At 40.9% G+C, this 27,983-nt stretch overlaps 1 protein-coding gene and 1 long non-coding RNA gene across 2 annotated transcripts in view; one reads left to right on the top strand and one right to left on the bottom strand.

Annotated features, from left to right (window-relative positions):
* ELOVL2 (ELOVL fatty acid elongase 2) overlaps positions 1-4,926 on the bottom strand; it is a 60,055-nt gene extending 55,129 nt beyond the window's left edge. Inside the window, exon 1 of the mRNA XM_053603671.1 lies at positions 4,847-4,926. Within this exon, the coding sequence (XP_053459646.1) occupies positions 4,847-4,849 (3 nt within the window). The 5' untranslated portion in view covers positions 4,850-4,926. The remainder of the gene's footprint in view (positions 1-4,846) is intronic.
* A 3,725-nt stretch (positions 4,927-8,651) lies between these two features.
* Positions 8,652-27,983, top strand: part of LOC128594828 (uncharacterized) — a 32,665-nt gene continuing 13,333 nt past the window's right edge. Inside the window, exon 1 of the long non-coding RNA XR_008382628.1 lies at positions 8,652-8,734. This is a non-coding gene — a long non-coding RNA (uncharacterized LOC128594828). The remainder of the gene's footprint in view (positions 8,735-27,983) is intronic.

The raw sequence follows: 27,983 nt of genomic DNA, 5'->3' as shown, positions 1-27,983 counted from the left end.
ACTAAGATCACATAAGGGAAAGAGAGGTATGAAGTGAATCAGACACATTATTCTTCAATGTCTCAACTGAAAACAGACATGGGAGAGAGAAAGAACACATCATTATAAAAATAGTTAAGACTTACTAAGCCCTCTAAGCCTAAGCTGGACAAGTAAAATGCATCATTTGTCCCTCCCAACAATCTTATGAAATAATACTAACTTTTACAGAAGAAAATAGTGAGACCCAAGGTTACAGACTTAAATGCTGATGTTGGATTCAAACCCATGAAAGATCCCAGATCTCAACCTCTAAATTGCCACAGCAATCCCAGAGCAAGTTATGTTGTCCAGTTATTAGATTTTAAATATTATATTTAAACTAAAAATTTGTCACAATAGGTCACTGTGATATATCAGTGATATCCCAATTTGATTAAGAAAAAACTACAAATGAGTGAATTTGTAACTTTTTTTTTTTTAGAGACAGAGTCTCACTTTATTGCCTTCAGTAGAGTACTGTAGCATCACAGCTCACAGCAACCTCCAGCTCTTGGGCTTAGGCGATTCTCTTGCTTCAGCCTCCCCAGTACCTGGGATTACAGGCGCCCACCACAACATCCAGCTATTTTTGTTGTTGTTGTTGCAGTTTGGCGGGGGCCGGGTTTGAACCCACCACCCTCAGTTATATGGGGCTGGCGCCCTACTCACTGAGCCACAGGCACCACCCATAACTTTTTTTTTTTGAGACAGAGTTTTACTCTGTCACCCTGGGTAGAGTGCTGTGGTATCATCATAGCTGCAGCAACCTCAAACTCTTGGGCTCCAACAATCCTCTTGCCTCAGGCTCCAGAGTAGCTGGGACTATAGGTACCTGCCATAGTGCCAGGCAAATTTTTCTATTTTTCATATAGATGGGGGTCTCACTCTTGCTCAGGCTGGTCTCGAATGCTCAAGTTCAAGCAATCTTCCAGCCTCAGCCTCCTGGAGAGCTAGGATTACAGGTGTAAGTCACCACCTTGCCCTTGCCAGTCAAATGCGTAACTTTTGAATTATGATAAGCTACTGACTTCAGCATACTGTCACACATTAGGCTGTTAAAAAGTTTCAACTTCCTTTCCCTTTATTAATTTCTACTCCTAAAAAATTCCAACATACTGGGTGGCACCTGTGTCTTAAAGAGTAGGGCACTGGCCCCATATACCAGAGGTAGTGGGTTCAAACCTGCCCTGGCCAAAAATTGCAAAAAAAAAAAAAAATTCCAACACATCAGGTTAGTTGGTACCTACCTGACAATGATGATCACTGGCATAATCTGGAATAGAATGGCTCTGCTTTCTGAACATACCGGATACTTGATATGGATCCATTTGACAAATTTTTAACAGTCTCTTTCAGACCCTGAAACCTCCCAAACTGACTAAAATGTTTTGAAGGAAGCTAGATTAAATGGCAACCTTTGGTTGAAAAACTAAAAATTAAGCTTACCCAACTGGATACTTTAAAAATGGATTTTATTCTCCTCGAAAATCGTACACTTTTAAGGAACAGAAAGAAAAATAAAACTTGATACTTTGGAATCCTAACAGTAAAATCTCCTACAAATATAAGCTATAATCAAAAGAATAAGGTATCTTTCATTTACACTTGGTTGGTTTTAATTTCAAAGACAAACTTATCTTCCTTTTCTTTTTATCCTTAATTTCTCCTACGTATCTGGACATGCTGGTATTCATAGAACTGCTGAACTTGTGTAACCATAGCTATAATCGCATCATTTAAAAAAACTTGTTCATGTAAACTTTATTAAGGAGCTTATCTCCAATTATGAAAAACATACTTCTTAGACTAATTTTAAAAACCCATTGCGATAAATATACATTAGGGAAATGGAAAAACAAAAGAAAATTTGAATAAAAAATATTTAATTGGAATAAGACTAATTAGCAGAGGTATCTTAAGAGATAGTTTATATTGGACACAGATTTATAAAGGTCTCTCTGAACTAACCTACTAATATACTAATTCCCTACCCTTTCCACTTCCTGCCACACTTAAAAAAAAAAGTATATGATTTGAATACAAAACAATAATCTCCACTGAAGACTCAAAGTTTCGGAGAAATGCTTATCTAAAGAAGTATCACAATTGTATAGGATAAAGCTTATAAAAGCTTGCCTCTGATTTTGGTTCTTTAAGGTTGACTCCCATAACTTTCCATTCAGTTAAAGAGATATCATGGGACTTGTTCTCTTACCACTATTCCTACCTAAACTAAGCGTTGGAACAAAGACCCCAAAAGTGAGAGGGAGTTAGCTCTAAAAACACTTTGTCTACTCTGATGTCATGATGTCAAGAGTGTGAAATGACAGACTAGGCATAAGAGATGACCACCTGACAGCCACAAAACCCAGCCCTTCCTGTTCCAGAGTATCTCCCTCCTCCCAAACCTCGCTCTTTAGAGTCTCAGCATTACAACTGTCAACTGATCACTTCTAAGAGTTTTGTAGTAGAATCCCTAGTGTTTTCCAGATATACAATCATATCATCTGTGAAGAGCGAAAGTTTGATCTCTTCTGACCCTATATGGATACCCTTGATCACCTTTTCTTCCCTAATTGCAGTGGCTAAAACTTCCATTACAATGTTAAAGAGCAATGGAGACAATGGGCAGCCTTGTCTGCTAAATCATGGAAAAAGCCCAAGTGCCCATCGATCCACAAATGGATTAATAAATTGTGGTATATGTACACCATGGAATATTATGCAGCCTTAAAGAAAGATGGAGACTTTACCTCTTTCATGTTTACGTGGATGGAGCTGGAACATATTCTTCTTAGTAAAGTATCTCAAGAATGGAAGAAAAAGTATCCAATGTACTCAGCCCTACTATGAAACTAATTTATGGCTTTCACATGAAAGCTATAACCCAGTTACAACCTAAGAATAGGGGGAAGGGGAAAGGGAGGGGAGGGAGGGGTAAGGTGGGCAGAGGGAGGGGGATTAGTGAGATTACACCTGCGGTGGATTTTACAAGGGTATATGTGAAACTTAGTAAATGTGGAATGTAAATGTCTTGGCACAATAACTAGGAAAATGCCAGGAAGGCTATGTTAACCAGTGTGACGTAAATGTGTCAAACCGTCTATGAAACTAGTGTATGGTGCCCCATGATCACATTAATGTACACAGCTATGATTTAATTAAAAAAAAAAAAACTGTCAATTGGATAATCCTGGAATCCTGGTAGTTGTTTCCCACTTGTGCGTTTACATAAAGCAGTCTGCTTGGTTGGATTAATTTTAAAAAGTTATTGGCAGCGCCTGTGGCTCAGTGAGTAGGGAGCCGGCCCCATATGCCGAGGGTGGCGGGTTCAAACCCAGCCCCGGCCAAACTGCAACAAAAAAATAGCTGGGTGCTGTGGCGGGCGCCTGTAGTCCCAGCTGCTCGGGAGGCTGAGGCAAGAGAATCGCTTAAGCCCAGGAGCTGGAGGTTGCTGTGAGCTGTGTGATGCCACGGCACTCTACCGAGGGCCATAAAGTGAGACTCTGTCTCTACAAAAAAAAAAAAAAAAAAAGTTATCAAGCACCTATGTGCACCAGGCCACTGTTCTGGGTGCTAGGTACAGCAGTGAACAAAAAGACAAAAATCTCTGTCCTGAAACTTACATTCCAGCGTGGGAGACGTTCAAAAAACAAGATAAAATATATAGCATGCTACAAGAAATACATACAGCATGAAGAGGAAATGCAAGAAGCAGGCAAAGGGGAAATGCAATTTAGTGGGTAGGGTAGGAAAGGTTGGAATTTTGAGATAAAGTGGTCAGGAAAGAATTCACACATAATCAGGTAGATGGTGTACGCCTACAAGGAAAACCAAGGCAAAATTTAGGCTGATTAGAGTCAGCTGGAGAGGGGGAAGCGAAAGGAGATCAGGATATTTTAACAAGCCCCTCCTAAGTGGAGAGGAAACCATATGAGAGGGAGGAGAGAGGCAAAGATAGAATACAGACCACCCAGACAGACACGTATCTCACATTTTGCCTAAGATCAATCCTTTAATCATGGCACGATACACGTTCTCCTTCTATAGACAAGAAACCAGGCTCTGCTGCTAAAACTCTCAGGCAAAAACAGGGGAAAGCACACATGGATACCACACACACACGCCCTCCGGTAACAGCTTAATGCCGAGGAGGAAGCCTTTAGAATCCAGAGGTGGGTACCGGCCTGGGAAACTGGGCAGAGAGCCGGGAGTTGTTGAAAGAACACACCAGAGGCCCCTCCACGCCGGAACCTCCCCCACTCCCGACGCCAATCTGCAAACCCAGCAAGGCACTAACGAGCGCACGGACACACCCCCGGGGGTGCAGACACCGTGCAGGGGAGGAGAGAAGGCAGCAATTCAACCGTTAGGACCCCAACCCCAGGCTTTTTCGAGGCAGTGTGGGAGCGCGCGCGGGAAATGCTGCTCTCCCCCGAGGAGCCGGCGGGTGGGTCCAGGGGGCCTGCGGGCGGGCGGCGTGCGGGCCTGGCCGCCGCGGGAGGCGGGGGCGGCTGCCGCGGGCATCCCGGACGCCCAGCCGGCTGCGTGCATGCAACAGGGGGCTGGAAGCGAGCGGGAGCCTCGAGGTGCCGCGGCGGGACCGGGCGGCGGGGAGCGGGACAAAGTTCCCGAGACCCGAGGGCCCCGGCCCGGCCCGCGCGCCCCGCTGCCCAAACGCTCGCCGGCCGGGCCCCTCGGAGAGCGGCGGGTTCCAGCGGTCGAATCCGCAGCGCCCGCGCTGCCGCCCGCTCGGCCCTTTCCCGCCGAGTGTGTGGGTCTCAGAGAGAAAGAAAGCGCGGCGGCGGCGCGCGGCCCCACTCACCATGATCCGCGGCGACCCGGGCGGCCGGCGATGCGCTGTCCAGGGTAGCCAGGGTCCCTCTGCCGGGCGCTGCCCCCGGCGCCCGCTCTACTTACCCCCACCCCCACCCACGCCCGGCGCGCGCACGCCCGCCCGCGCCTCCCCGCCCCCTCGGGCTGCTGCCGCGGCCGCGCGGCGCTCCGAGCCTCAGGGCCGTTTCGTCCCCTCCCTCCGCCCCCACGGGGGCCTCTCCGGCCGCAGCGCGAGGAGGGCGCGCGGGGGAGGGGGCGGGGCAGGCGAGGCGGCGGCCCCCGCCCCCGCGGCCTCGAGCGTCCCCTCCCGGGCATCTACATTTCTCGCGAGGCCGCGGTGCCCCCTGCCGGCCGGGCGGTGATTTGCAGGCCCAGCCGGCGCGGGCTACACGCGGCCGCTCAACGTTCGCAGAACTTCAGACCCACCCGCCGCCCGGAGAGGCAGCGACTACAGGGAGGACGGTGGGGGATGGGGGGCGGCAGGGAGGACGAGGGCACTGGCCCTGCTGTTTGTTAAACGGGCTTCGCGGTCTTGATGCATATATTACGGGAGAACGGCTATTGCTCATTCAGGTTTGCAGGACCTGGGTGTTTAGCTCTGTAGGATGGGCTGGTTTCTTTGGGGATGAGGTCCAGAGCGGGTCGGTACCAACGGTTCTGAGCAGGAGACTGGCTCACACGAAGCTTCCCCCAGAGAACCTTATTCCAGGGGCGTCCAGCTAATGCCACCCCCCAGCCGTTGGCTAAGTCAGCACCTGGCTGCGAACAAGTGTGTGAAATCTTACTTAGATCCTGGGCTTTTCATTTTATTATGGGGGGTATGAGGGACAAGAATAAGACTCAGGAAAAGGGTAGACTTGTGTGACTGTTATATGACCTTTCCTCTTTCTTAGCCTTCAAATTGCGTGCCTGTTTTTTGTGAGGCTGATGTGATAAACTTGAACTGAATTCAAAGATGAACATGTTTGTTGGAGTTGAGAATGCCACGTCAGGGCACAGAGGTACCTGCACTATACACTTAGCATTTTGCACTTGAGGTAGTGTGCATGCACTTGCAGAGTTTTGTAAAGTAGCAGAGTGAGTAACCACAGGTGCCAGGTCATGTAATCACTTAATATTTAGTTTTCTTTATAGAGTTAGAGTTACAACGATCAGATATATATTTGATTTTAAGGAGTGAATGACTTTATGGCCATGAACAGGTATTTGTTAACCAAGACTTGTGAAAAAAAATCTCAGGAGTCAGCTCTGCCATGTGTTGGCTGTGTGGTATTGGGTTAGTTACCTAATCTCTCTGTGCTCAGGTTTCCTGATCTGTAAAATGGATATGAAATAGTACTTACAGTACATGATGTTAAGATTAAATTAAATAGTAAAACTCTAGAAAAATATCTGGTGCAAAAGTACTAGTTATTAATGCTTATGAGAATGAGAAAGTGATATTCTATTGCAAGTCTGCACATTTTAATAAATAGTGTCCAGAGGGCCCAAATCAAATATACAATTTGATTCCAGTTTCATTTATTCACTTCGTTCACTCAACAAATATTTGAGTGTCTGCTATCGGTTAGGCATTATGGTAAGAGCTGGGGTCACAATGATGAACACAAACACAATCCCTACCATTAGGAGTTTTCAGACTCTATAATGAACTATATTATGATACCTAGAGACTGGAAGGAAATTTATGTAAATATTCACCAAATACTAAGTGTTTTTCCCTTGAATAATAGTATTTTGGGGGTACTTCTTTCTTTTTACATTTTCACATTTTAAATATTTTTACATGTATTCGTTTACATTTTTAAAGCTATAAAAATAATTTCCACATTCTTTGGTTATTGAAATATAAAAATCCTGGGCCAGGCATGGTGGTTCATGCCTATAATCCTAGCACTTAAAGGAGGCTAGGGTGGGAAGATCACTTGAGGCCAGGAGTTCAAGACCAGCTTGGGCAACATAGTGAGACCTTGTCTTTACAAAATCTTTTTTAAAGACAATTAGCTGGATGTGATGGCACCTCTGTAATCCCAGCTACTTGGGAGGCTGAGGCAGGAATTTGAGGTTGCAATGAGCTATGATGACACCACAACACTCTAGCCCGGGCAACAGAGTGAGGCCCTTGTCTCAAGAAAATATTTCAAACTATAAAAATCCTGGATCTGAGTTTCATTGTATCATTAATCTGATGTAGTAGAATGTGAGTTTTTAAGCTAGATCAGTGATTTTCAACCAATGTACTGCGGCACACTGCTTTGCCATGGAAGGATCTCAGGTGTGCAAAGTTTTAAAGATCATTAATTATTTTAATAACTAAAGTTTTAAAGACCATTAATTAAATTATTTTCAAAATAAGTTCAAAGCACAGTAAGTATATTTTGTTTTTACTCTTTTTTTAATCTACATAATTTGTGTCACAAAATTTAACTATAGGTTCAGGTGTGCCATGAGATAAAAAAAGGTTGAAAACACTGATCTACATACTGATTCTCAGACATTATTGTGTGTAAATAGCACCCATGGATTTAATATAATGCAGAGATACCTGGGACCTAGCCAAGTAGTCTCAGGTACAGACCAGGAATATAATTTTTTAACAAGTACCACCAATGGTGCTGATGTAGGTAGTGATTCATGGACCACATTTTTAGAAACACAATTCCAGGGTGGTGCATGTGGCTCAAAGGAGTAGGGCGCTGGCTTTATATGCTGGAGGTGGCAGGTTTAAACCCAGCCCCACCTAAAAACTGAAAAAAAAAAAAAAAAAGAAACACAATTCCGTCATCTACTCAGGGAAAATTTTAGTTTACTTTTCTAACATAAAGGGAAACATTTAAAAAAATTTTTTTTTTGTAGAGACAGAGTCTCACTCTACTACCCTCGGGTAGAGTGCCATGATGTCACACGGCTCACAGCAACCTCTAACTCTTGGGCTTACGCGATTCTCTTGGCTCAGCCTCTCAAGCCACCAAGCACTCTGCTGCTGTTTGCTTGCTGCTGCTTGCAAAGCATACCAGGTTAAAATGGAAGGAAATCTTGGGCAGCGCCTGTGGCTCAAGGAGTAGGGCGCCAGTCCCATATGCCGGAGGTGGTGGGTTCAGACCCAGCCCCGGCCAAAAAAAATGGAAGGAAATCTTATGTTTTGCATGATTCCTATATTTCTATGTTAACATTTATCCTGATAATTGTTATTATTTTTTTAACCTAAAAATGCATATCAACATAGTGGCCCAGAAGAAGGTCTAAGAAGTGACCTATATCTTAGCTACTTCTTAGAATATTATTTTATGGCTTTCCCTGTTAATACAATAAAGGAACAAAGGAGACAGTGTATGCCAGAGGGTCTTTTTCCCCCCACATACTTCATTAAATTTGAAAATTTAAATTTTAGAGGAAGTGATTCTTCCTCTAAAAACACAGGACCGGGAAATTTCCTTAACTATAAATAACTGGTAAAGAATATTAACTAGATATAACATTAATTTCCACTTATTTATAATTAAAAATATTTGAATATGCCATCACTAACATGACTTTATAATATTTCCTTCCTTTCATTATTTATTCTCTTATATGGATTACACAAAAGTTGAAATCTGCTTGTATTTCTTAGCTGTGGGGCAAGCCACTATTGCGCATGTGTACAATAATAGAATTATAGACTAATCACGTATTAGGTACTTAGGTGGATGTGGCACTATATAAAGTGATTGTTAGCATAACCTAAGAGTCTTAAACCTAAAAATAGAGGTCAGACTCTCTTCCTTTCTCTTTCTCCCTCCTTATGTTTTATAGGTAAAGAAAATATATCTCAGAGGAGTTAGAGAAGCAACAACTAATAGATGATAGTGCTGAAGTCAGGACTTCTGAATCCTGGGTGAGTATCCTCATTACCTTTACTCCCTCTTCAGTGCTGGCCTTCCAGCTCTCATCAGAATCTCTCATCAGAATACTGAAGTGGGCAAACTGTGTTTTTTTGTGTCTTATCTCCTTTTTGAGTGGTTCTTTTCTAAAGTGTCATTTTGTTTGATGTCTAGCATCTTTGTGTTTTATCATGAAAAAAATGCCCATCTAAAATCTATGGTGGCTCTACATCAATCTCTTCCTTTTCTTCAAAGTATTTATACTTTTAGGGTGATAGTAGAAAGACTCTGGAAATCACATCCTTTCCTTGGCCATGTACTCAGCTTTGTATAAAGTACGCTCTGCACCTAATGAGTTTAGAAATGAAAAATAATAAGATGAAGAGTAAACCAAGACAAAGGCACAGTGACACAACTGAATTTCGTTCTTTAAATTTAGTGCTTCTTTTACTCAATATTATCAGGATAAAGGACTTAGGACAAAGCAATATAACAAGTAGACAATCAGGTAAAAAAAAGATTTATGTTTATCAAAAATACTATGCTACATACTGTGTGGTAGGGCAACATTCTAGAGCAGGGGTTGCACAGAGCATGACTTGGAGGAAGCACTTTAAATAGGATGGCAGGAAAGGCCTTTCTAAGAAGATAATACCAACTTGAGATCCCAGTGATAAAAACAAGCCAGTCATGAAGCCATGAGGAGATCTAGGGGTAATCCGTCCAAGCAGAGAAAATAGCAAATGAAAACATTCTAAGACAGGGGCTTCTCTGAGGAAGAAGAAGGTAGCCAATGTGTCTAGAAGTATGAGTCGGGTTGTAGCAAGGATGTAAGTCCATTATCTCCCTAGCCCAGTGGTTCTCAACCTTCCTAATGCCGCGATGTATTTTCATTGTTACAAATGGGTCATGACGCACAGATTGAGAACCGCTGCCCTAGCCAGTTCTTGTGGATAGAGGCCCATGTGTTGCTGACACCATGGCAATCAGCCCCTGCCCTGAGGGCCTACAGGGTAGGAACCTGGTCCTGGCAGGGCATTCTCCCGTGATGTCTACCAGTCAGCTGCTGCCATACCAGTTCAGAAAACATACAGGGCCATTACTTTGTACTCTTACGGAAATTTGGGTTTATCTTTCATCTTTTTGTTATGCTCACTTAACTGATCTTAGTCCCACGTCCATTCAATTAATCATTTTGTCTTTAACGTGCTATTTTACTTAAATTGTATTTATTGATTTACTTATATATATTTTTAAATTTATTTATTATTAAATCATAGCTGTGTACATTAATGCAATCATGGGGCACCATACACTGGTTTTGTAGACCATTTGACACATTTTCTTTTTTTTTTTTCTCACCATGTCAATATTTATTCTTTTACCATATGTAGATACACATTCAATCAATCCCTTGTGGAACACGGGGTTTGGTTCCAATGCTCTGTCATTGTAGTTATCCTGTGATAAGTGTCTTTATTCAGGCATCTCTTTTACAATTTCTTGAGGAAAACTTGTGAGAAATAGAATTTTTGGATCAAAGGGAATGCACACTTTTTCTAAAAACCAAAATAAGAATAGATTTACTTCAAGTCATTCATGTAGAAAATTAAAGCTTAGTCTACAGGCCTACAATCTGGAAGCAGTGTTAATGGCAGGCGATTCTTTAAATTTCCTGCGTGGGATCGTGTTGTTCCTTTGGGGAAGCAGTGGAGAAGAACATGACACTGGGCTGCCGCCTGAGTTCTGGTTCCTGCTCCATCAATTACCAGTCACATGATCAAGGAAAGTCACTCCAATGCCTTTGGCCTCGGTTTCCTCATGTACAACGTGAGGATAATGAAAGTACCTACCTTGTAGTGTTATCATAAAAATGCAGTGACTCACTGTCTAAGGAGTTTAGAATTGCCGAGGCATACAGCAAGTGTCATATAAGTAGTTACTGTTATTTTATAACTACTTTTTCACTTAACAGCTTGCTCTTTTCATATCAGTGAATACGGATCAAGTCAATGTTTTTAATGGCTGTATTTTATTCTATTCTAAGAATGTGCCTTAATTTTTTTAGGCAATCTTAGGCTTCTCACGAGTTATCTTCTTGTGATAAATTCCTAGAGTAAGGATTGATGGGCTCACTTTTAATGTCCTGTAGATATATGTATTTCTAAATTATCTCTTCAGGGTGGTGCCTGTGGCTCAGTGAGTAGGATGCTGGCCCCATATACCAAGGGTGGTGAGTTCAAACCCAACCCTGGCCAAACTGCAACAATAAAAAAAATTTTTTTAAATAAGTAAATAAAAAATAAATTATCTCTTCAGAAAAAGGAGTTACTATGCCTATTTGAAAGTGAAACCACTGTTTTACTATGACTGTGTCTAAGTATTGTGCTTTTTTACCCCCAATTAATATGAGGATACAGACAATTAGGTTACATTGTTTGGGTTTGTTAGGTAAAGTTCAAGCTGTAGTTGCACCCCTCACGGAGAGGTGTGCCATGTACCCTTGTGTTGTGCCCTTAGGTGAGAGCGCACCAATCCCCTCCCTCCTCCCTTCTCTTTCCCTCCCCCCCACACTTGAATTTGTGTTTTTCTCCTGTGTGGGCATGTATTTGTTCATCTACTGGCTTCATATTAGTATCGAGTACTTTGGATACTTGCTTTTCCATTCTTAGGATACTTTCCTGTGTAGAATGTTCTCCATCTCCATCATTTGTTAATACAAAAGATGTAAAGTCTCCATCTTTTTATGGCTGACTAATATTCCATGGCATACATACACCACATTTTCCTAATCCATTTCTGGGTTGATGGGCACTTGGGTTGATTCCACAGCTTGGTGATTATGAATGGAGCTGCAATAAACAATCTAGTGCAAATGTCCTTGTAGTAAAATGAGTAAGTGTTGTGTTTTCATGAGTGGCTTCATCATATCACCGGGCATAGTGGACCTGTAAAAACAATGGAGAACGTAGAATTGTTGGCTGAAACCCCAGTTGTTTAAGAAGCTGTCCCCATATAGCCCCAAGGTCAAACCGCACATTAACAGCCAGAGATTCTAAAACCTCCTCTTACTGTTACCATCGACACATTTTCATCACACTGGTTAATATAGCCTTCCTGGCATTTTCTTAGTTATTGTGTTAAGACATTTATATTCTACAATTAGTAAGTTTCACATGTACCTTTGTAAGATGCACCATAGGTGTGGTCCCACCAATTACCCTCCGTCCACCCGTCCTGTACCCTCCATTTCCCCTTTCCACATATTCTTAGGTTACAATTGGGTTATAACTATCATATGAAAGCTATAAATTGGTATCATAGTAGGGCTGAGTACATTGGTTACTTTTTCTTCAATTCTTTTTTTTTTTCTTTGCTTTGTCCTTTATTTGAAGGGGCACAGTGCCCTCCTTTTTTTAATTTTTTTTTTATTAATATTAAATAATAGCTGTGTACATTAATGCGATCAAGGGGCACCATACACTGGTTTTATAAACAGTTTGACACATTTTCATCACACTGGTTAACATAGCTTTCCTGGCATTTTTTTAGTTATTGTGTTAAGACAATTATATTCTACATTTACTAAGTTTCACATGTATTCTTGTAAGATGCACCGCAGGTGTAATCCCACCAATCACCCTCCCTCTGCCCATCCTTCCCCCTACCTCCCCTCCGTCTCCCCCTTCCCCGTATTCTTAGGTTATAACTGGGTTATAGCCTTCATATGAAAGCCATAAATTAGTTTCATAGTAGGGCTGAGTACATTGGATACCTTTTCTTCCATTCTTGAGATACTTTACTAAGAAGAATATGTTCCAGCTCCATCCGTGTAAACATGAAAGAGGTAAAGTCTCTTTCTTTAAGGCTGTATAATATTCCATGGTGTACATATACCACAATTTATTAATCCATTCATGGATCGATGGGTGCTTAGGCTTTTTCCATGACTTAGCAATTGTGAATTGGGCTGCAATAAACATTCTGGTACAAATATCTTTGTTATAATGTGATTTTTGGTCTTCTGGGTATATACCTAGTAGAGGAGTTATAGGATTGAATGGCAGATATATTTTTAGATTTCTGAGTGTTCTCCAAACATCTTTCCAAAAGGAATGTATTAATTTGCATTCCCACCAACAGTGTAGAAGTGTTCCCTTTTCTCCACATTCATGCCAACATCTCTGGTCTTGGGATTTTGCGATGTGGGCTAATCTTACTGGAATTAGATGGTATCTCAAGGTAGTTTTGATTTGCATTTCTCTGATGATTAAAGATGATGAGCATTTTTTCGTATGTCTGTAGGCCATGCACCTGTCTTCTTTAGAGAAGTTTCTCTTCAAGTCCCTTGCCCAGCCTGCAATGGGATCACTTGTTCTTTTCTTGCTTATACGTTTGAGTTCTCTGTGGATTCTGGTTATTAAACCTTTGTCAGAGACATAACCTGCAAATATCTTCTCCCATTCTGAGGGTTGTCTGCTTGCTTTACTTACTGTGTTCTTGGCTGTGCAGAAGCTTTTTACTTTGATCAGGTCCCAGTAATGTATTTTTGATGCTGCTTCAATTGCCTGGGGGGGGTCCTCCTCATAAAATATTCGCCCAGGCCTATTTCTTCAAGAGTTTTCCTGTACTTTCTTCTAGTATTTTTATAGTTTCATGTCTTAAGTTTAAATCTTTAATCCAGTGAGAGTCTATCTTAGTTAATGGTGAAAGGTGTGGGTCCAGTTTCAGTCTTCTACAGGTCACCGCCAGTTCACCGAGCACCATTTGTTAAATAAGGAATCTTTTCCCCACTGAATGTTTTCAATTGGCTTGTCAAAGATCAAATAACAGTAAGTAGCTGGGTTCATCTCTTGGTTCTCTATTCTGTTCCAGACATCTACCTCTCTGTTTTTGTGCCAGTACCATGCTGTTTTTGATCACTATCAATTTATAGTATAGTCTGAGTTCTGCTGCTTTGTTTTTATTTATGGGTAATGTCTTGGCTATTTGAGATTTTTTCTGATTCCATATAAAACAAAGTATTATTTTTTCGAGATCTTTAAAGTATGACAGTGGAACTTTAATAGGGATTGCATTAAAATTGTATATTGCTTTGGGTAATATGGACATTTTAACAATGTTGATTCTTCCCAGCCATGAGCATGGTATGCTTTTCCATTTGTTAACATTTTCAGCTATTTCTTTTCTTAGAGTTTCATAGTTCTCTTTATAGAGATCTTTCACATCCTTTGTTGGATAAACTCCCAGATATTTCATCTTCCTTGGCACTACTGTGAATGGAATAGAGTTCTTAACTGTTTTTTCAGCTTGACTATTGTTGGTATATATAAAGGCTACTGATTTATGAATGTTGATTTTGTAACTTGAGAGCTGTTGTATTCCTTGATCACTTCTAAGAGTTTTGTAGTAGAATCCCTGGTGTTTTCCAGATATACAATCATATCATCTGTGAAGAGTGAAAGTTTGATCTCTTCTGACCCTATATGGATACCCTTGATTGCATTTTCTTTCCTAATTGTGATGGTTAAAAGTTCCATTACAATGTTAAAGAGCAGTGGAGACAATGGGCAACCTTGCCTGGTTCCTGATCTGAGTGGAAATGATTTCAATTTAACTCCATTCAATACGATATTGGCTGGGGGTTTGCTGTAGATGACATCTATCAGTTTAAGAAATGCCCCTTCTATACCAATTTTCTTAAGTGTTCTGATCATGAAGGGATGCTGGATATTATCGAAAGCTTTTTCTGCATCAATTGAGAGAATCATATGGTCTTTGTTTTTTAATTTGTTTATGTGCTGAATTATATTTATAGATTTACATATATTGAACCAGCCTTGAAGACCCTGGGATACAACTGACTTGGTCATGATGTATAATTTGTTTGATGTGTTCCTGGATTCTGTTTGTTAGGATCTTCTTGAATATTTTTGCATCAATATTCATTAGTGATATTGGTCTATAATTTTCTTTTCTTGTTGGGTCTTTTCCTGGTTTGGGAATCAGGGTGATGTTTTCTTCATAGAACATGTTGGGTAGAATTCCTTCTCTTTCTATATTTTGGAAAAGGTTGAGTAGTATAGGTACAACTTCCTCTTTAAAGGTTTGGTAGAATTCTGATGTGAAGCCATCTGGTCCCGGGCTTTTCTTTTTAGGGAGATTTTGTATGGTTGATGCTATTTCAGAACTTGGTACAGGCCTGTTCAACATTTCCACTTGATTCTGGTTAAGTCTTGGAAGGTGACGTGCTTCCAAGTATTGGTCAATTTCCTTCAGATTTTAATATTTCTGAGAATAAAGTTTTTTGTAATATTCAATAAGGATTTTTTTAATTTCTGAGGAGTCTGTTGTTACTTTGTCTTTATCGTTTCTGACTGATGAAATTAGAGATTTTACTCTTTTTTTTCCTGGTTAGGTTAGCCAAAGATTTATCTATTTTATTGACCTTTTTTTTTTTTGTTTGTTTGTTTTTTTTTTGTAGAGACAGAGTCTCACTTTATGGCCCTTGGTAGAGTGCCGTGGCTTCACACAGCTCACAGCAACCTCCAACTCCTGGGCTTAAGCGATTCTCTTGCCTCAGCCTCCCGAGCAGCTGGGACTACAGGCGCCCGCCACAACGCCCGGCTATTTTTTGGTTGCAGTTTGGCCGGGACCGGGTTCAAACCCGCCACCCTCGGCATATGGGGCCGGCGCCTTACCGACTGAGCCACAGGCGCCGCCCTTTATTGACCTTTTCAAAAAACCAACTTTTTGGTTTATTGATCTGTTGTATAATTCTTTTGTTTTCAATTTCATTTAATTCTGCTCTAATTTTGGTTATTTCTTTTCTTCTTGTGGGTTTGGGGTTGGAATGTTCTTCCTTTTACAGTTGCTTGAGAAGTCCCATTAAGTTGTTAACTTCTTCTCTTTTCGTTCTCTTGAGAAAGGCTTGCAGTGCTATAAATTTCGCTCTTAGGGCTGCCTTTGCGGTATCCCAGAGGTTCTGTTAATTCGTGTCTTCATTGTCATTTTGTTCCAAAAATTTGGTAATTTCCTTCTTAATCTTGTCTGTGACCCAGCTATCATTCAGCATAAGGTTATTCAACTTTCATGTTTTTGTATGAGTATGCAGATTCCTGTTGTTACTGAGTTCAACTTTTATTCCATGGTGGTCTGAGAAGATGCAAGGAATAATTTCTATTCCTTTAAATTTACTGAGGATAGGGTGGTGCCTGTGGCTCAGTGAGTAGGGCACCGGCCCCATATACCAAGAGTGGCGGGTTCAAACCCGGCCCTGGCCAAACTGCAACAACAACAGCAAAAAAATAGATAAATAAATAAATGAATAATAGAATTTCATTAAAAAAATTATTAAAATAAATAAATAAATAAATTTACTGAGGATAGACTTGTGACCTAACATGTGATCAATTTTGGAGTATGTTCCTTGGGCTGATGAGAAGAATGTGTATTCAGTTTTGTTGGGATGAAATGTTCTATAGATGTCTGTTAAATCCAATGTTTAAGTTTAAATCTAAAATTTCTTTGCATAGCTTCTTATTGGAGAAGAAGAATCCAAGATTCTGTTGGATCTATCCAATACTGCCAAAGGAGTGTTAAAATCTCTGACTATTACGGAGCTGGAGGAAATCAAGTTGCTCATGTCTGTTAGAGTTATTCTTATAAATTGAGGTGCATTCTGGTTGGGTGCATAGATATTAATAATTTAAATCTCATCATATTGAGTATTACCCTTAACAAAATGAAGTGACCATTCTTATCCTTCCTTACTTTTGTTGGTTTAAAGCCTATTGTATCTGCAAATCGAATTGCTAAACCTACTTTTTTCTGATTTCCATTTGCCTGAAATATAGACAACCATCCCTTCACCCTGAGTCTATATTTATCTTTTAAGGTAAGATGAGATTCTTGTATGCAGCAGATATCTGGCCTGAGTTTTTGTATACAGTCACCCAACCTGTACCTCTTTAGAGGACAATTTAAGGCATTCACATTAATGGAGAATATTGATAAACCTGGTAAAATTTTGGGTATCGAGATTTTTGAAAGTCTAGTGGACATTTTTAATCCTTTTGCCTCTGTGGAAGTTGGAGTTTGATCAAAAGTTTCTGAGTGTGTTTACCCTTGTGGTAGAGGATTGTGCTGGTCATTATGCAGGATAGATCTGAGAATATCGTGAAGAGCTGGTTTAGTTATGGCAAATTTCTTCAACATGTGAATGTCATTAAAGTATTTAATTTCTCCATCATAAATGAAACTCAGTTTAGCTGGATACAGGATCCGGGTTTGAAAGTTGTTTTGTTTTAGGAGATTAAAAGTTGATGACTACCCTCTTCTGGCTTGAAAGGTTTAAGCAGAGAGATCTGCAGTCATTCTAATATTCTTCCCTTTGTACGTTATGGTTTTCTTACATCTGGCTGCTTTCAGAATTTTCTCCTTCATATTAACTTTATGTGCCTGGGGAATGTCTTATTTGGGTTGAGTCGTGCTGGGGTTCTGAAACTGTCTGCTAGCTGAATTTCAGAATATCTTGGCATGTCTGGAAAATTCTCTTTCATAATTTCATGGAGAAAAGCCTCTGTGCCTTGTGAAGCTACTTCATCGCTTTCAGGGATTTCTATGAGGCAAATATTAGCTTTCTTTGAATTATCCCAGAGCTCTCTGAGAGAATGATCTGTTTCTGCTTTCCATTTCTCTTCCTGTTTGAGAGTTTGGGAGTGTTCAAAAGTTTTGTCTTCAATGTCAGAAATCCTTTCTTCTGCTTGCTCCACTCTGTTACTGAGGGATTCTACTGTATTTTTCAGATCTTTGAGGGATGCAAATTCTTATCTCAATGTATCAAAATCTTTGGTGATTTTGTCTTTAAATTCATTGAATTCTTGAGACAACTTTTGAATTGCTCCTTGAGTTTCTAATTCCAACTTCTTCTCCATTCTGTTAATCTTGTTTGCAATCCAAATTCTGAATTCGATTTCTGACATCTCGGCCATCAGTTTATGAATGGAATCTTCAGTTGCATCTGCCATGTCTTTCCTTGGGGTGGGGGGAGTTGATCTACTCTGGTTATTCATGTTTCTGGAGTTTTTCTGCTGATTCTGCCTCATGATTATTTTGACTAGATGAGCAGGTAAAGAGAAGTTGGGTTGGGAGCTCCAGGAATAGTGATTAACCAGCCCTTTGCCAAAAAGCTGGGACTGATGTTTGTACCTTTTCCCCTGGAGCTTTGCCAAGGAACCGTACTGTGCTATGGCCTGAGAAACTGGGAACCTGCTTGATGTGGTGAGGCTAAGTGGCTCTGTCTTGTTTTCAGCTTGTCTCTGTCCTACCCTAGTGAATCAGTTACTCTGGGTTGAAGTCTCAGCTATGGAGAAATACCAGCATAAGTCACCCCGCCTCCCATTGGCAACAATTGAAAAAGTAAAATCAAACCTTCCTACAACCACATACCCAGGGTACCACTTGGATAGTCCTTGGGCATTTGGCCCAGTTCAAGAGGTCCAAATCAATTGTCTCAGTTAGCACCTGTCACAGGTGGAAGAGTTTAAAAGGTCTTTGACAACTAGATCACAAGTGTCTGCTGAAAACTCAAATATGACTCACTCTGGTACTCCATGAGGTCAAGAGGACCCACCCAGCAAATAGATTAGCCTGGGAAGGTTGATACCTCCTTCCACACCTTGCACCTCTGTCACACCCAGTCACTGATAACCCCTCAGGGCTGTGACCCTGTTGCTTCCAATGAGCAGATACTCCAGGGGTGTGCACCTGCCTGAATCACAAGGGAGATCTATGTCTCCTCAGCCAGGCCACTGCTCTCTGCCACTATCCAGCAGGGGGAGGTAAGGCCTGACAACCTCAGGTGCTTAATGGAGGCTGGGGCTGTTCATTTAGTTCTAGCCCCACCCCTGATTGATGTTACTGACAGAACAACTTTGCAGAACTTGTTTCTGTCCCAGCTGTTTTCCCCTACAGAAGAGATGCTGTTTGAGTTCACAGAACCTGCGCCTGAGGCCCTGTCTTGCTGCTGCCTGGTCTTGGCTGCAGTTTGTATGGAGCAGCACGGTTAGCTGTTAATTCCAGCCTCTATCTGCCCTCCTTTGTCTCAGCTAATGATCCTCTGAGGGCCAGGTGTGTCTTAGGCTCACTAAAGCAGTCCTCTGGGTCAGCCCTGCCCTGGGAATCTGCCGGCTCTGCCCAAGCCGGTACTGTCTCAGGCAAACCCTTTACTCATGGGGCCTGCATTTTTGTCCCAGATCCATTCCACCAGTGGCTGCCACCAGAGAAGATGACCAGACTCCTCTGGTTGCCCAGAGAGACAGGGGATATGACTCCAGAATATCCAGGGGTGAGCCCTATTGTTGCCACTGTAGCTGCTGCTCTGTGCCTTGGGGCACCGCTGCTCCTGTATGGTTCCCTCTCAGCTGACCGTCCTCTCCTTACTCCTGTGCCACAGAATCAGCACTGACCAGCAATAGTCCATACCCTGTCCACACCTCTTGAGAAAATACCCAAGAATCTAGACTCCTGGGGGACAGGCTTCTAGACCTCAGAGTGAGAGTAGAGGGGAGTGCTGGGAGTTCAGAATTGCAGGCAGAGAATTTATACAGTTTTATTCCTGGCAGGAGAGCTCCATGGCACCCTAGTAGGGAAAGTAGGTCCAGTTTTTAAAGGATCTATTGGATATTATGGGAGGACTTTTGAACTTGGCTTGCTTCTTTGTATGGAGTACTGCCAGCCGTTCTCATGGGGGACGGGACTCCCTTCTGCTTGGTGTTGGATTTTGTACCTTTTGTTTGTATCCTTGGGGTTGCAGCTCACCCCAGCAGGGTTGTTGTGTGCTCTTCAACCTTCTCTGTTGGCTCAGCTATAATCCATCAGGTTACTTGCTAAACTTCTGTACTATTATGTTTGTTCTAATTGGTATTCAATGAGCATACAAAACAAGAATAATGTTGATGTTTAACCTTTTATTTTTCTAGGAAATTGGCAAATTAATCTTACAGAGAAGTTAGAGATGAGGAACCTAAATGAAGTTCAAGAGTACAGGTTTCAACTTGGTGCCCGTAGCTCAGTGGTTAGGGTGCCAGCCACATACATGGAGGGAAGCAGGTTTGGCCCCAGCCTCTAAACAGCAATGACAACTACAACATCAAAAAATAGCTGGGCATTGTGGTGGGTGCCTATAGTCCCAGCTACTTGGGAGGCTGAGGCAAGAGAATCACTTAAGCCCAAAAGTTTGAGGTTGCTGTGAGCTGTGATGCCATGGCACTCTACTGAAGGTGACATAATGAGACTCTCTAAAAAAAAAAAAAAAATAGTGTGGGTTTCAATCACACGCACTATTACAACCTAAGCAACTTCTTCAACAGCTGGGAAATAGACTAAAGGGATCCTGTAATTAGTCCAGAAGTCATAGTAGGCAGCCTCAACATATAACATCATGATTCTTTTAGCTCAGCTGTGATATTACAGGTAACTATTGGGTGTCTAATAGAAGTCCAAAACCATGCTAGGTGACTTACAATTATAGCTCAAATAATCCTTCCTACACTCCTGTGACTAGCCCCATTGTACAGATGAGAAACCTGAAGCTCAGAGAGGTTAAGTAATGTACAGAGGGTCACATAGTTAGGCAGTTGGAAATTGGGGAAGCCTGTTAGATTCTTTCCACAATACCTTGCCATTTGGAAAAATCCTATCTGTAAGAATCTTTATAAAGTTGGCAAAGAAACTTTCTGCAGGCCATTTATTCACTTGAGAGTCAGCTGCTTATGTGACATGGGTCCACATTGCATCTAGAAGAGTTTCATAGCATTGGTAGAAGGGTAAGGTTGAAGCAGAAGGGACAGTACTGTCCAAGTAGCTTAAAGACAACCTTCAGGATCTGTAGGTTTATTTTACAGTTACAATGTAAGGGAATCCTTATTTAGTATATGATGAAGGATCCAAAATGTAAGTTCATATCACTGGTCCTTCTGCTAGACTTTAATGAGTATTAAAATAGCAGATGGAGAGTGAATGTTCCAGTGATTTTATTTTTTTTCTTAATTATGGAAAATTCCAAAAATATACAAAAGTAGACAGTAATAATGAACTCCAATGCATCCATTAATTATCTATCTTTAGAATTATCAACTCATGACCAATCTTATTTTATCTATATTCCTACTTCCTACTTCTACACTTCTGTTATTTTGAGCAAAACACCCCCAAAATAATTTATCTGTAAATACTTTAGTATGTTTCTTTAAAGACAAGAATTTTTTTTTTTTAAAGAGACAGAGTCTCACTTTGTCACCCTTGGTAGAGTGCCGGGGCCTCACAGCTCCCAGCAACCTCCAGCTCTTGGGCTTAAGGCCTTAGGCGATTCTCTTTTCTCAGCCTCCTGAGTAGCTGGGACTACAGGCGTCTGCCACAATTCCTGGCTATTTTTTTTTTTAATTGCAGTTTGGCCGGGACTGGGTTTGAACCCACCACCCTTGGTATATGGGGCCAGCACCCTACTCACTGAGCCACAGGTGCCACCAAGAATATTTTTTAAAACATAATCACAATACTATTATAACACACCTTAAAAATTAAGTTGAGTGTACAACTTCCCAGTTATGTCTTCTAAGTTTCATTTAATCTCTACCTCTATCTCTTTCTGTTTTCTTGCAATTTATTTGTTTGCACTATAGAATTTTCAACAGTCTGGATTTTCTTGATGGCATTCTGTAGTATTCTACTGGTAAATGTTTCTGTATTTTTATAAATTAGTAACTATAACAGGTTTTAGTGGCTTGATCAGATTCAAGTTAGATTTTTTTGACAAGAGCACTTCCTAGGTGTGTAGTGTGTTTTTCTATCAGGAAGCACCTAATACCTGATGATCCTTTTTTCTTTGAAAAGTAAATTTATTTTAGATTAATGTGAGGGTACAAACAACCAGGTCAGAGCCATTCTTTTATTTTTATTTTTTAGAGACTTACTTTTGTCGCCCTTGGCAGAGTGCCGTGGCATCACAGCTTACAGCAACCTCTAGCTCTTGGATTTAGGCGATTCTCTTGCCTCAGCCTCCAGAGTAGCTGGGACTACAGGTACCTGCCATGACGCCCTGCTATTTTGTTGTTGTTGTTGTTGTTGCAGTTTGGCCGGGGCCGGTTTCGAACCTGCTACCCTCGGTATATGGGGCCGGCGCCCTACTCACTGAACCACAGGCGCCCCCCTAGATCCATTCTTATTATGAAGTTTAGGCAACAGCTAATGCTCAGTGCTTACATCCACTGATTAATTAGGGCCTGCAAAATTGTGATAATCTAGTTCTACATTCCTCTTTCATTTATTAGCTGGAATACTTTAAAGAGAAACTTCTTCTCATATACTTTTTGGTTACTTATGGGGTACAGTTCATATAGGGAAGACAGGCTAAATGTCAGTTGTAAAATAGTTCATTTAACAATGTAAAAACGTGAAGAGCACGTGCAAAATTTAGACATGAAGCTAGGTTAAGAGTAAACAGCATTTGGAAATAGTCATGCAAACTGCCAACATAACAATGCTACGTTAACGGTTGTTGCCAAACTTGTTTTTTACATCTTTGATGTTCCAAATGAAAACAGGGCAACTCTTTCAAAGAATTTTTTTTATTTATATAAGCTTGGAAAAGGAAAAATATTAACAGAAAGCTTTAAAAGATTGGTCCTTTTCAAAAGGGTAGGTCAGAGTTCAGGAGAATGAGTCATGATGAACTTATTGAGTAAAATCTTATTTGGTGACCTCATTAAAAGTAGCTGGATGAAAAAATACATATGACAAGAATCTTAAGACAGAATAGTGTCTATCTCTTTCTGTAAGCAGTTCTGTTAAAGGTTAATTTATAATTATTTCTCTTAATACTTCAGTTTAGTTCAGTATTTACCTTAAAATGTTAATTCTAAATGCCCTCATAGTTTCTGACACATAGTAGAGATTCGGGTAAATATTTGAGACAGACTGACCCTTTGTTTTATTTACCCCAGGCCATCCACAGTTTCTGTGTCACTATAAAGAGATTCATTCGATTCAAAGGTCTGTGCAAAATGTATTATTTTTATTAGCTAATGGAAATGAAGTTCCTGACTCAATGGTAATTTAATAATATCATTTACATAAACAATACTGTGAAAGAACTGTGGCCATTACTCTTTTGAGGCCTGCATCATGCCAGCACTAAGACGTTTGCAAAAACTCTGACACACGGTTCCAGCTATCACAGAGACAAGACACATATGCAAAAATAAATAAATAAATAAATAAATAAACAAACAAACAAACAAAAAAAAAAACCCAGTTCATAGTACAAAATTAAAATGACAATCACTTTTATTAAGCACAATGCCTGCTTTGGAGTTTGTGTTTTGTGGGTTTTCCACCTTCTCGATGTTTCTAACAGGGGTACAAATATGATACTAAGCAGTGAAGAAACCACTTCCTGACTAGTGCCCATAAGGCCTGTTGAATCACAATACTAGCTACAATTCAATGAGCTGGGAATTCTCTTCTAGGAAACTTACATAGGTTAGAGCCTGAGATGAGGTCAGCTAACAAATGTGGGGCCAAGTAAATTATTTCTTATAACCAATGAAAGTAAGATTTAGGTTATTTGCTTTGATTCCTATCTACCATCCTGATCTTTCTTTCTGTAGTGAAACTGAATGAAGATTGGTGACACTTCTAGTTGAATCTGTGCCAACTGCTCTTTCACATGAATGTTTGCAACTTTAAAAAGGCTAGAAATCTTGGTGCAGCAACTTATAGCTCATCATTTCTAGTGAACTGAAGTCATTAAATTCCTGAACTTTGATACATAGCAATCAGTAAAGACCCCCCCATGAGGAGGACGGCCTGTTCTACTATGCAACTTTGGACTCTCTCTGCTGCCCTAATTCCACACGCTCTAAAAAGTATTGCATAGCTTTTGACCTTGCTAAATGAATTTCTGAGCTGACTATGTATAATTTTATCATTCAGACTAAGCTATATGCAGTGGCCAGATTATCTTTTGGAACTTTAGAATGCTCTCTCATAACAGTACTCCAAGCATATTTACCAATACAAAGATTTGACCACCTTGTGAATTCCTTAAACAAATAATTTAAAATAAACTGATATCCTTTGAAACTGGCTGGGAAGCCTATCAGTAGCCTTGATTCCCCTTGAGGTAAAAGAAAAAGAAAACCTAACCCATTTTTAAATGAGACTACTTACGATCCTTATTCTGTCAGAAGCTAAGATGCAAATTAAAATTAAGAATATGAAATAATAGAGACCAAGTGGATAGTCTTAGAGGTCTCTGAAGGTTATCTGGTAAAATCTTCAAGAAAAGAAAAGTAATAGTAATTTTACTTCTGTTCCATTGATCTATTTATCTACTTTTCTTCCAGTACCACATGTTCATCTCCCCCTTTTTTTTTTTTTATTGTTTTTTGAAGGCTAGTCAAGTGAAGCAGTAGGAGAAGGAACAAAGGAATCTGTAACCGGTTGTGATCAATTAGTTGTAAACACCCCTGCGCTGGCACCTACCCACTCTGTCTTCTTGATTACCATTTCTTTATGGTAAGTCTTAAAATCAAGTTTTGTTAATTTTTTCACTTTCTTTTTCAACATTGTTTTGAGAATTCTGGCTCCTTTGGTTTCCCACATAAATTTTAGGATCAGCTTGTCAAATGTTCCACAAAAAATCTTAGAGAACTTATGACTGACATTGTGTTGAATCAGAATGTCAATCTGGGAAGAAATGACATCTTAATAATATTGGGTTTTCCAATATACATACTGTTATATCTCCCCATTGGTTTAGATTGACTTTTTTAAAATCACTGTTTTGTAAGTTTAAGCATCTCTTAGATGTATTTAGTTAGACTTATACCTAAGTATTTAATAGACTTTTGATGCTATTGTATAATGAATGGCATTTTAAATCTTAATTTATGATTGTTTGTTGCTAGTATATAGCACTATAATGTATTTCTGTGTATCAACATTGTATCTTGTTACATTGCTAAACTTACTACATTTAGAGGCTTTTAGGTAGGTACTTTGAGATTTTCTATATATAGAATCAAATTGAATGTAAGAAAAAGATTGAAAGGAAAAGATTTTCTATATATACAATCAAATATGAATAGAGACTATTGTATTTCTTCCTTTCTTCTCTGTCTTTTATTTCCTTTTTTAAACTCATCATACTGACTAGGACCTCCAATATGGTGTTGAATAGGAGTAGTGAGAGCAGACCTCCAGTGCCTGGTCCTTCTCTTAGGCGAAAAGCTTTCAGTCTTTTACCATTAAGTATGAAGATGGTTGTGGGGTTCAAGGTCACTTTTGTTTGTTTTACAGCTGTCCTTTATTAGGTTGAGGAAGTTTCTTTTTTTAGTTTACTGAAAGGTTTTAATTGTTAAAATGGTTGTTGAATTTGATCAAATGTTTTTGCTGTGTCTATTAAGATGATCATACTTTTCTTTTTTTTTTGAGGCAGAGTCTCACTCTATTACCCTGGGTAGAGTGCCATGGAGTCATAGCTCACAGCAACCTCAGACTCCTTGGCTCATATGATCCTCTTGTCTCTGACTCCTTAGTAGCTGGGATTACAGGTGCCCACCGCAACACCTGGCTAGTTTTTCTATTTTTTTTTTTTTTTTTTCCGATAGAGACGGGGTCTCACTCTTGTTCAGGCTAGTCTGAGCTCAAAGCAATCCACCTACTTGGGCCAATCAAAGTGCTAGGATTATAGGAGTAAGCCAAAGAGGCAGGCCTTTCTTTAGTTTTGGATGGTTAGTTAACTATGGAATGTTGAATTAACTTCTCATTTCTTGGATTAAGCTCACTTGGTTGTGATGTATAACCATTCTTATATATTGCTGGATTTTATCAACCTAAGTAACAGAGTGAGGCTCTTTAAGAGGAAACAATATTTATTTAGGAGTGGGCATTGCAATGGGAATACACTTACTATAGTAAACTATGTGTGTATTTAGGGAGGTAAAGGAAGACAATAGTTTTTAAAAGAAAAATGAGTAGGATTACATAATTGTTTTGAGATAATTATCTTTACTAGCAAGACGAGTAGAGGGTGATACTAGTTAAAGGTTGGCAGGTGGTTGCCGGGCAGATGTGCTTGCGGAAGTTCTTCTTTTGTTTTTTTGTAAGGAAAGTATTGTGCCTTTCTTCTTCCTTAGGCAAGGTTGACATTTTTGCAGTCTTGTCTGATATTTCTTGTTATTTGGCATTTGTGCATGAGAACCCTCCCATCGTGGCTTTTCCTGGCTCTGTTTGTCAGCATTTTTTTTTTTCCATGATGGGAGAATATATTTGCATGCTACAAATCAGTGTTTGTCAGCATTTTTAAGACAAGTGACTCCATTTGTATTCTAACACTTTTCACAATTTAATTTACTGATATATCACTGAGAATTTTTTTGCATTTGTGTCCTTGAATTACTATTCTATTGTTTCCTGATAGTATCTCTGTCTGGTTTTGGTATCAGGGTAAAGCTGGTTTAAGTAAAAGAATTGGCTATTCTTCTCTCCTTAGCTGTCTTATGGAGGGGTTGGTGTAGAACTGGTGTTGTTTCTTCTTTTAAATGTTTTGAAGTACGTACATTGGAACTCACATGACTGATGAGTGGATAAAGAAAAGTTGGGTTCGGGACTCCAGAAGTAGTGATTAACCAGCCCTTTGCCCAAAAGCTGGGACTGGTGTCTGTACCTTTTCTCCTGGAGCTTTGCCAAGGACCCGTACTGTGCTACAGCCTGAGAAACTGGGGACCTGCTTGGTGTGGTGGGGCTAAGTGGCTCTGTCTTGTTTTCAGCTGGTCTCTGTCTGACCCTAGTGAAACAGTTACTCTGGCTTGAAGTCTCAGCTGTGGAGAAATACCAGCAATTAAGTCACCCCACCCCCATAGGCAACAATTGGAAAAGGAAAATCAAATCTTCCTACAACCACACACCCAGGGTACCACTTGGATAGTCCTTGGGTGATTGGTTCAGTTCAAAAGGTCCAAATCAATTGTATCAAGTCAGCACCTGTCTCAGGTGGGAGAGTTGAAAAGGTCTCTGGCAACTGGATCACAGGGTTCTGCTGACAACTCAAATATGACTTGCTCTAGTGCTCCGTGAGGTTAGGAGGACCCACCCAGCAAATAGATTAGTCTGGGAAGGTTGATGCCTCCTTCCCTACCTTGCACCTGTGTCACACCGAGTCACTGATAACCCCTAAGGGCTGTGACTCAGTTGCCTCCAATGAGCAGATACTCCAGGGGTTTGCACCTGCCTGAATCACAAGGAGATCTATGTCTCCTCAGCCAGGCCACTGCTCTCTGCCACTATCCATCAGGGGGAGGTGAAGCCTGACACCCTCAGGTGCTTAATGGAGGCTAGGGCTGTTCACTCAGTTCTAGCCCCACCCCTGATTGATGTTACTGACAGAACAGAACAACTTCGCAGAATTTGTTTCTGTCCCGGCTAAATTTTCCTGCAGAAGAGAAGCTATTTTGAGTTCATAGAACCTGTGCCTCAGGCCCTGTCTGTGCCACTGTCCAGTCTCAGCTGTTTGTATTTGCAGCACAGTTACCTGTCAGTTACAGCCTTTGCCTGATCTCCTTTGTTGAGGCTGATGATCCCCTGGGGACTGGGTGCATCTTAGGCTCAGTAAAGTGGTCCTCTGGGTCAGCCTCACCCTGGGAATCAGCCAGCTCTGTGCATGCGTTTTCTAGTCCCTGCCCTCCACCCAGGCCCGTACGGCTTCAGGTAAACCCTTCTGTCCCAGATCTGTTCCACTGGTGGTTGCTTCCTGAGAAGATGCCCAGCCTCCTCTGGTTGCCCAAAGAGACAGGGGGTGTGTCTCCAGAATATCCAGGGGTGAGCCCTATTGTTGCCAAAAACGGCTTGGGGCACTGCCGCTCTGGCGTGGTTCCCTCTCAGCTGACCATCCTCTCCTCCCTCCCCTGCCGCAGAATCAGCACTGACCAGCAGCAGTCCAGGCCCTGTCTACACCTCGTGAGAAAACACCCAAGAATCTGGACTCCTGGGAGACAGGCCTCCAGACCTCAGAGTGAGAGTGGAGGGGAGTGCTGGGAGCTCAGAATTGCAGGTAGAGAATATATACAGTTTTACACAGTTTTATGCCTGGCAGGAGAGTGCCATGGCACCCTAGTAGGGGAAGTAGGTCCAGTTTTTAGAGGGTCTCTCCTGTGGAGTATAATGGGAGCACTTTTGAACTCTGCTCATTTGATTATGGTT

The sequence above is a fragment of the Nycticebus coucang genome, chromosome 9 (assembly GCF_027406575.1).
Source record: "Nycticebus coucang isolate mNycCou1 chromosome 9, mNycCou1.pri, whole genome shotgun sequence".
Classification (NCBI taxonomy): Eukaryota; Metazoa; Chordata; class Mammalia; order Primates; family Lorisidae; genus Nycticebus; species Nycticebus coucang.
The sequence above is the reverse complement of the archived record's forward strand: the minus strand, read 5'-3'. Positions and strand labels throughout refer to the sequence as shown.